Here is a 9739-nt window from a genome sequence, read left to right as displayed (position 1 = left end):
GCAACATTGGACTTTTATTCAAACCCAAATCAGCATCAAGTCCACAAAATCTCACGCGCTGAATCACCAAACACCCACCACTCTCCACCTCTGCACCGCCGATTCTGTCCTTAATGGATCTGAGCCTTTGGATAATAAAACTGCAGTTCACGCACATTTTATGAGAGTATTTATATAACTCAGCTTTTTGAACACCATTGCGACAACGGCTATGTTTCATTGCACGTATCCCGATACAGTTTAAAAGAGAAGCTTACTCCTTACTTCAACAATTATAGAAAAGGATAAAATTTAAGTGAAAAGGAGGGAAATAAAAGGAGAAAAAGGAAAATGCTGCTTCAGGTGTAGAAGTGGTAGGTTTTTGTGAGTGATGATTATGAATTTTTGATAATAAACACATTTGTAATTATAGCAGTACCCACCCTTATAACCCCACTCCATTCTTTTTGCAAGTTTCAGCCTTTTCATCATCAAATCCTTTTTCTCTTCTCTTTTCATTCAAATTCTTCTAAAAATCCCAGAAAAAAAAAAAAAAAAAGAAGAGGAGAGAAGAAGAAAATTGCTTTCTTGAAGAAGCTGGAAGTTAGCAGTGGTGAGGAACTTCACTTTTAAATCAAGAAATGAAAAGGGGTGTTTTAGTTTTGGTGTTCTTGGCAGCTTTAGCAAGAGCCCTTTTGTGGGATTGCTCTCTTGCTCTTACTCCAGATGGTAAGCTATTTATATGACATTTTCTTTTGAAATATTTTGTAAAGATTTGGTCTTTAGTTGAGCTCAAGTGTGTATTTTAAGATGGGAAATTGGTGTTTGAATTTGGTCTCTTTTCCTTTTGTTTTTTTGGACATTAGGTCTTACATTGTTGGAAGTGAAAACTAGTCTGAATGACAGTAAGAACATTCTGAGTAACTGGAAAGATACTGATGAATCTCCATGTCAGTGGACTGGTATTTCTTGCAGCCCAGAAGACCAAAGAGTTATATCTATGTATGTGACTCTTTTCTTGCTAGTATAGTTCTGATTTTTCCTCTTTCTTGTGCTTATCTGCTTTGTGATTACTCCAAATCTTACTAGGAATTCCCTTGTTTTGCCTGTAGAAATCTACCATACATGCAGCTTGGAGGAATTATATCCCCTAACATTTGTAAACTCAGTAGATTACAAAGACTGTAAGTCCCCATTGCTATTGCCTTAATGCCAATTCTCAAGTTCAATGCTTTGTGTATTGTGTATTGTGTATTGTGTTAACATTTTCGGATATCGAGAATTTAGGGCGCTTCACCAGAATAGTCTTCATGGTTACATTCCTAATGAGATTGCAAAATGTTCTGAACTTAGAGCACTGTAAGTGGAAATGAGTAAACTCTTTTGGGATGTTTTCCCAGTTCTTAGTGTTCTTCAGCATGCATCTGGTATGAGATTAATTCACATTTTGTGGCATTGTATATTTAGGTACCTTCGAGCTAACTATTTTCAAGGAGGCATACCTTCTACGATCGGGAACCTTTCTTCATTGACTATATTGTAAGATTTCTTATACATGATTTGATCATCTAATCAAAAGGCCTGTTAAATTATTTATCTCTTTGAATAATACACATGTGTAATTTTTGTGTAGGGATTTATCAAGCAATACACTGAAAGGTGCTATACCTTCTTCTCTTGGTCGTTTAACACGTCTGGCATATCTGTGAGTAAAGCGAAATCTCTGCCTTATTTCATGCTTTTGCTTCTTAGATAACTGTATATAGTTGTTTCAGGAAATTGATACATAATCTACTTTATGCAATTTTTCCAGAAATTTGTCTACCAACTTCTTGTCTGGTGAAATACCGGATGTTGGAGTACTGAGCAAATTTGGTAACAAGTCGTAAGTTCCTTTGTCATAAAACTAATTCTGAATCTTGACATTTCCATATCCATTTTTTAATTTCATTTGCTTTAGCTATGGTTCTTGGGGATAACAATATAAAAATACTTAACAGGGAAATGTTTCAATAGCTGAAGCTGCTGCATTCCTCTCTTCTGTCTTTCATAATAGGTTTCTAGTATGGAGTACATGAAACAATTATGTTAGTGATTCAAGATTGATGACTTGATGTTTTCATTTTAGAAGGATTTGTCTAATGAAATTTATGCACCTCTGATGAATTGTTCATAGTGGAAATGGGAAACAATGGATCCTTATCATTTTACTTCTTACTATGTCATATGACTTTTCAGGATAGTTCTGTATATTGCATGTAATCACTCCAGCCTAATGAAGGTCTCAATTGGAAACACACACTTATTTATATTCCTTTTCCATATTGAATTTCAACCAGATGATTCACCAGTTTACCATATCCACTAGCGGGCTTGCTGTCCCAAAAAGATTCTGAATTTGACTGCCACTGACCACAGTATAATCACATTGTCGGTTTCTGCAAATGTGATTCTCTATGATGAATATTTAAGCATTATTTCAGATTGAAATGTGCTTTTAAGGATGCATCAAATTCATACATGAAAATTTTGGTCTTGCTTCTAAGATTTGTGCATTTGTATGGTGATTTGAACTCTCATTCTTTGATGGTATCTTTAGTTATATGGAGATTATCCTGAAGTTCTATACCTTATGCCTAGGTTTATTGGTAATCTAGATCTTTGTGGCCAACAAGTGAACAAGCCCTGCCGAACCTCACTTGGTTTCCCTGCTGTGTTGCCTCACGCTGAAAGTGATGAAGCAACAGGTATTGCTTGTAAGTAAACTATGTAATACAACCTTCTAAAACTGCAAAGCCAGGAAATATTACTCCTGCTGTGATATGAAAATTTTACGTCATGTTCCATTAGCAGTGAAATTATTAACTTGTGAGTTTCTAAATTCGACAGTGCATAAGCGACCCTCCCACTATGTCAAAGGGCTAGTGATTGGAGCAGTGTCCATGCTAGGGTTTGCTGTTATTTTGCTTCTTGGTTTTGTCTGGATTTGGTTCCTGACTAAGAAGGAAAGGGCTGCTAAGAGATACACAGAAGTCAAGAAACAAGTTCATCAAGAACCAAGTAAAACTGGCTCCCCTTTTGTTATCTTTGCAATTTTCCTTGATCTTCTTTCTCTCTTTTGTTATTTATTTTTTGAATTTTGTGTAAGGAGCCAAGCTTATCACGTTCCATGGCGATCTTCCATACCCTTCTTGTGAACTTGTGGAAAAGATTGAGTCTCTTGATGAGGAAGATGTAGTTGGCGCTGGAGGATTCGGTACCGTATATAGAATGGTTATGAATGATTGCGGAACTTTTGCTGTCAAGAAAATCGACCGGACAAGGGAAGGTTCTGATCAAGTATTTGAGAGAGAGCTTGAAATCTTGGGTAGCATCAAACATATAAATCTAGTAAACTTAAGAGGTTACTGTAGGCTTCCTACGGCAAAGCTTCTTATCTATGATTACTTAGCCATGGGCAGCTTGGATGATTTCTTGCATGGTATTTTCCTGTGTCTGTATCCATTATCGTGTGGACAAGTTGCCTGAAAAGAAACAATTTACTCCTTTCCCATATTCTTGAGCTTCGTTGCATTAATCGCCTTTTTATCATGATATTTGATTAGGTGAGGTGTCCGAAGACCGTGTTCTGAATTGGAATGCCCGTTTAAGAATAGCCATTGGTTCTGCTAGGGGATTAGCTTACCTACACCATGACTGCTCTCCAAAGATAGTTCATCGTGATATAAAATCTAGCAACATACTCCTTGATGAAAACCTTGAGCCTCATGTTTCAGACTTTGGACTTGCCAAACTATTGGTCGATGAGGATGCTCATGTCACAACTGTGGTTGCAGGCACATTCGGCTACTTGGCTCCAGGTTTGTATTTCAAATGCGTCTAATATGTTCATCTTCAACAGCTGAAATGGTGTTAGAAGCTTACATCCTTAAATTAAAGACATAACATCCTTGTACTATTACGGCCAATTCCTTAAGTGTCCAAGTTGATCATAATGTATCAAATGACAACAGTGTGCAGATACGGTCATTTTCAAGTTCTGGAATGTGTAAATACATAGTGCTACTTAGAGTGCTCTACTAAATCTATGTCTCAATTTTTGCCAAAAAAAAAAATCTCGTTAGTCATCATACACGCATACCAACTCTGATGCTGTTTTTAACATGTGCAGAGTACTTGCAGAGTGGAAGAGCCACGGAGAAGTCCGATGTCTATAGCTTTGGTGTCCTACTTTTAGAACTCGTAACTGGAAAAAGACCCACCGATCCATCTTTTGTGAAGAGGGGATTAAATGTTGTCGGCTGGGTATGTTACTTGAACAATCTAAAGCTATTATGTAATGTAGACATCCCCCTACTTGTTACATTCATGGCAATTTTCGTGCTGATAAAAATAAATCGATATCCAGATGAACACACTTCTGAGGGAGAACCGACTGGAGGATGTTGTGGATAAACGGTGCACAGATGCAGAAGGGGAGACTGTAGAAGTTCTCATAGAAATTGCAGCAAGATGCACTGATGCAAACCCAGACGACCGGCCATCAATGCAGCAGGTGTTGCAGTTCTTGGAGCAAGAGGTCATGTCCCCTTGCCTCAGTGAGTTCTACGAGTCTCATTCGGATAAATCTTGATTGTTTGATACTCGTAAAATGATTGTTGAATCTCATGTCTCATGGGCTGAGCTGTATCGTAGCCGGTAAATATCCACTGACTTGTGGGTATTATGATTCTCGACCGTGTCTGCGGGACTGTAAAATCGTGTTCAGGCAGTTCTGAATGTGCATTTTTCTCTTGCACTGTTCTTGTAGATTATTAGCTTCTGTATCTATCTATCAGCTGTTTGGTTGCCAACAAGTTACTTGCAATTATTTCATGGAGGAAAAATACGTGAAATCATGGATGGTTGAGGTGAGATTGTTGTTATTACATGAGGAAAAGTACCAATTCAGGCTGTTGTCATTACATTTGTGTCGTTGGTTATGTTTTTTTGAATTGCATAGTATACTTATCGTGTGATTGGTAATTGGATGCGCACCCAATTGAGTGGCTTGGGATCCCATTTTCCATGCTTTTCAGTTCTTTCCTCCATTCTTGTGTGAGTATATTATAAAAATATTTCTTTTAATGAAAATCGAAATATAAAACTCGATCGATACAACAATAACATCAAAATGTCATTTTAATTTATATTTTAATATATTTAGTTTAAAATAACAATTTAGTATTTATCAAAATGTCTAATGTTTCATTTAATAAAATTGAATTTTGATATTAACTCATTACAAATATATATTCTCACAAAAAAAATTAATGTGGAGGAATATTGAAAATTGTTGGCATTGATAAGGACTCTACGTCGGCTGCAGGTGAAATTTCGACAATGAGAAATTTTTTTGTGATGAGTGATAAATATGTGGTGAATAAAGGGTAGAAAGTAAAAACAAATATACCTTAATCAAACATAAATAATCAATTTTAAAAATAATTAAAAAAAGAGATAATTACACTCCTCTCTCCTTCGGGTTTAGTGTAATTACAGGTAGACCTCATGTAGTTTGAGAAATTAAATCTAGCGTCCATGATGTTTGCTTCTGTCTAACAAATAAATCCCTACATTTACCAAAATACACTAAATTTGTTGATATTAACAAAAAAACTGAATAAAAAATTGATATTTGCCTCGAGTGACATATTTACTGAGTTCTTGTAGGTTAAATAATTTATTTTGAACTAAACTACACTTATAACAGTGAAAATATACCTCCTCACATACAGGTAATTTGATCATAAAAAGATTCATTTGACTTCCAATAAATCAATTGGGCTTAAATATATTTTTTTCAAATTTTTTATTAATATTAGAAAATTCGATGAATTTTGACTAATACAAGGACTTATTTGTTGTATAGAAGCAAATTTCAGTGGTGCTCGATGTAATTTCTCAAACTATAGAGAATCTACGTATAATTACACCAAATTTCAAGGGAGGAGAGTATAATTATCCCTTAAAAAAATAAATACAAATTGCCACATGTCCACTGGCAATGAAGTTAGGTGGGCACCCACTCGATTGGTGTCGATTGAGCCGTAATTTGTTTGATTTGATTAAACTTAATTCAAATTAGAAGTTTTCGTCAAATAAATTTTAAATTTGAATATTGTTTTTTTTTGTCCGATGTTGGGGTTGGGATAGTGTAAACAATTTAAAATTTTGGCTAATCTTATTAACATTTTATAAGTTCCTATAGATGTTTTAAAAGTTTAAAGATGTCGATTTTATTTTAAAGATAAATTTTTTGGGTGTGATTGGTATACAGGAATAGAGTGAGAATAGAATGAACATTATCAAGTTCATTCCTACGTCTTGATTGGTATATTAGAAGCTTGAGAATACTTATTTTATTGGGAATTCTTACCCTTCGAATATGTTCGGTTGGGGTGAAAAGTGGGATTATAAAAAAGGTGGAAGTAAAAAGGAACATATGAGAGATAGTTTGGTGTTTAGTTAGGGGGAAGAGATGGAGTGGAAGTAAAACTCGATGTATATGAAACCCCTCTTGAGTTCAATTTTGCTTCTATCCGAAATTGCGCAAAAAGACAAAAAAAATATTATTTTATGTTTATCTACTCTACTGCTCATATATATATATATATATATAATTTTTCTCAAATTCTTTTATCCTTACCGTTGATAATATCGTACATAATTACCAATGAAACAACGACAAAATTGTTGTAAAAACTATTGCATCGAAGTCAATAATGAATATTTTTATTAATAAAAAATATTCTTGTTCTTGTTTGATAAATATTTTGACTATTAAAATTTTCAAATATTTTTATATACTAAAATCGTATTAGTATAATTCTAATCTCTTTGTTTTATAATCCAAAATGAAGAGACGGGTTATTCAGTAAAATTACAAAACATAGTCTATTCTTCTCAATCTGCTTTCCTCGTACCAACTAAGTGAAAAAATTTTAGATCTACTCCTTTTCCGATCATTCCAAATAACTTTAACAAAAACTATTGTTCTTATTTTTTCCTTCCCTCTCTCACTTCCCCTCCCACTTTGACTTCCCTTTCCTCTCACTGGAAGGGTCCACTCTCAAATACTCTTTGAAGTTTACAACCTATAAAAAGGGTCCACTTTAGTTAATGATGTTGAATTGGTTTATATGACCGTTGAATATGTGTTTGTTGGAATTATTTGGACATTTTTACACCCCTAAATACCTACAAATATGTTTGAGTTATTATGCACACTTGTACAAAAAAAATTAAAAAAGAAAAAGAAAAGAAGCTTGAGTGGGACGTTTAAATTGTAAAAGGGTTTTTGCGATTTATGACGTAGACAAGCATTTCATATAAATTACAAATTAGGAGTTTGAGTAGTTTATAAACCCTAAGACCTCATTCTCTCTAATGAGGGGCCAAACCTCATTGTGCGAGGTATTGTCCGCCTACCTTCATATGAGCCTCACCGGTTTGTCTTGAAAAGACGCCTCGCTAAATTTTTATTTTATTACTAATATGAAAATTTAACTCATACTGTTTTTTTTTTTATCTATAATATCCCTAAATTAGTTTTATTTTATCTATTTATTTATTTATTTTTAAATGTAATGTGTTGGTTTATATATCTCATTCTTATTTATAATATATTTTAACATAATAAATAATTATTTATTATATACACGTAGAGACGACGTGCCACAACAGCTAGTATTTGAATACTTTTAGTCCATGAATTACTTATTTGTCTACTTGAATTACTTATTTGTCTATTTGAATACTTTTAGTCCATAATATGAGAAATGAGCAAAATATCCCCTGTAAAAAATAAAATAGCAAATTACTCCCTATGTTTTAAAATATGAAGCTAATTACCCTCTATCTAAATCATTGAATTGGGGATAATTTGCTTAATTTTTTGAAACACAGGAAAAAAATTTCTTATTATTATTTTTTTACAGGAGTTTATTTGCTCATTTGACATATTATAAGGATATATTGTATTTAACCCTTGAAAAATAAAAGGAATAGCTGCTGAAACAGCTCATATATATACTCATTTTATCGACTTTGATCAGTTATTCATTTATTTTTCTTCTTTTTAATTTAATTAAGCAAATATATACAGTACAAATTAAAGTATACACTTGAATCGTATGCGGTTTCAAACCTGTATACATAAATGACTCAGATTATCGTATTTCAACCAGACATCTCACAAATACAAGTAAACAGTCCCTATATTTTTCTAAAAGCTTTATTATATTTTTAATCCTATAAGTTCAGTACTTCGACAATTTTATTCTTTATCTTTTCAGAATTGTAAAATAGTCTTGTAACTTTTTGAGATTTTATATTTTGGTTCTTTCGGTACCAAATTTTGCAAAAATTGCCAGAATAAGTCATGTGCTATTCGCAATTTTGGCAGTTTTTATCTTTTTAGGAGTTGCAAAAGAGTCCTGTAAATTTTTAAAATTTTGCATTTTTGATGTTTCGGTTCGGGATTTTGCAAAAAATTATTGGAATAAATCATATGCTATATTGTTGTTTTAAAAAATTTTCGTTCATGTTGATAAAAATAAACCAATTAGAACAAAAGCCCCAATTTAAATGAATCACGTGAAGTGAACGTGATATATTTCAACGACTTTTGCAAAGTCCGCCATCGAAAAGACCAAAATTAAAAAATATCAAAAAGTTACAAGACTTCTTTTACAATCCTAAAAAGATAAAGAATAAAAGTGCCGCCATACCAAATTGAAAGGATAAAAAATATATTTAAGCCTTTTTCTGAATTTGAACTGGAAGATGGTTCAGATTAAATACATTGACTGATCTTAATTGTTAAAAGATATATATTGGAAAAAAAAAAGAACTCCTAGTTGATCATTAAGTTATTAATAAATTTAATTATCTAAATTACTGAATAAATTCTTTTGAATTTAGACGTTAAATTGCTAAAAAATTAAAAAAAAATCAAATGCTTATTATCCTTAAATTGGGCATGAATTTCTTTGGATTGTAGTATTTGTGATTAATTATGGCTTAATTAAATTTACTACCGTGTATATGAAGGGTGGAAAACTAAGGATGCTAAATATATGAGTGGCAAATGATACATAATTTTTTTTTTTTTGATAATTACAGAATTTCGATCATCGAAATTTTAAAAGTGCCCGTAAATTGCTGAGGTGGACAAAATTATTGCTTTTTTTTTTTTTAATTTGGATTTTTGCTGACTGAATATTTTTTCCCCTACCATGTATGTGCTTATATGAAAATATTTTCCTACCACATTATAAGCTATGACATGGAAAAACAAGAGGGGACACTTTTTTATTTGTGGATATTTTTAGTGATTGGACATTTTTTTGTCTTTTCTGCCACATAAGAGTTTATATGAAAAAAAAAACAATCAAATGGCATCAAAACAAATTTTTAATTTATATATTTTATATTAGGAGTATGCCCCGCGTGAATATAATAAATAATTTTATACGTAATACATTAGTATAAAAAACCCAATATATATATTAGTGTAGAAAATAAGAAAATCGACTTAAAGGGATTAAAAACACAAACATAAAATTATTATTTATCAATAATTATAAATTTAAAAAATAATTATTTATATATATTATTATTTTAAGCTGAGGGGGTGACATCATCGCTCAGCACTTGTAGCCCACCTCTGTTGTGGACCGCGTCGCCCCCTTCAGGGTAAGGGGGAGGGGGCGGGGAA

The 9739-nt window shown here is 32.7% G+C and overlaps 1 protein-coding gene across 2 annotated transcripts; it reads left to right on the top strand.

Annotated features, from left to right (window-relative positions):
- LOC105157112 (LRR receptor-like serine/threonine-protein kinase FEI 2) lies at nt 299–4940 on the top strand. 2 transcript variants are annotated; one of them, XM_011073413.2, is made up of 13 exons: nt 299–708; nt 846–981; nt 1092–1163; nt 1267–1338; nt 1447–1518; nt 1613–1684; nt 1793–1864; nt 2620–2726; nt 2869–3039; nt 3128–3460; nt 3585–3839; nt 4151–4284; nt 4388–4940. In XM_011073413.2, the coding sequence occupies exons 1-13, from the start codon at nt 621–623 to the stop codon at nt 4610–4612; spliced, it is 1809 nt and encodes a 602-aa protein (XP_011071715.1). In that variant the 5' UTR covers nt 299–620; the 3' UTR covers nt 4613–4940. The 2 variants fall into 2 exon arrangements, with proteins under 2 accessions (XP_011071715.1, XP_011071714.1); XM_011073412.2 differs by having other exon boundaries at nt 2620–2735.

This window comes from Sesamum indicum, linkage group LG3 (genome assembly GCF_000512975.1).
Source record: "Sesamum indicum cultivar Zhongzhi No. 13 linkage group LG3, S_indicum_v1.0, whole genome shotgun sequence".
Classification (NCBI taxonomy): domain Eukaryota; kingdom Viridiplantae; phylum Streptophyta; class Magnoliopsida; order Lamiales; family Pedaliaceae; genus Sesamum; species Sesamum indicum.
The sequence above is the reverse complement of the archived record's forward strand: the minus strand, read 5'-3'. Positions and strand labels throughout refer to the sequence as shown.

Bases quoted from the DNA above. Each gene is read 5' to 3' on its own strand.
- LOC105157112 (XM_011073412.2), top strand. From the start codon at position 621: ATGAAAAGGGGTGTTTTAGTTTTGGTGTTCTTGGCAGCTTTAGCAAGA. The intron at 1,519-1,612 runs GTAAGATTTCTT...ATTTTTGTGTAG, and splicing joins CTTTCTTCATTGACTATATT to GGATTTATCAAGCAATACAC. The intron at 2,736-2,868 runs GTAAGTAAACTA...TAAATTCGACAG, and splicing joins TGAAGCAACAGGTATTGCTT to TGCATAAGCGACCCTCCCAC.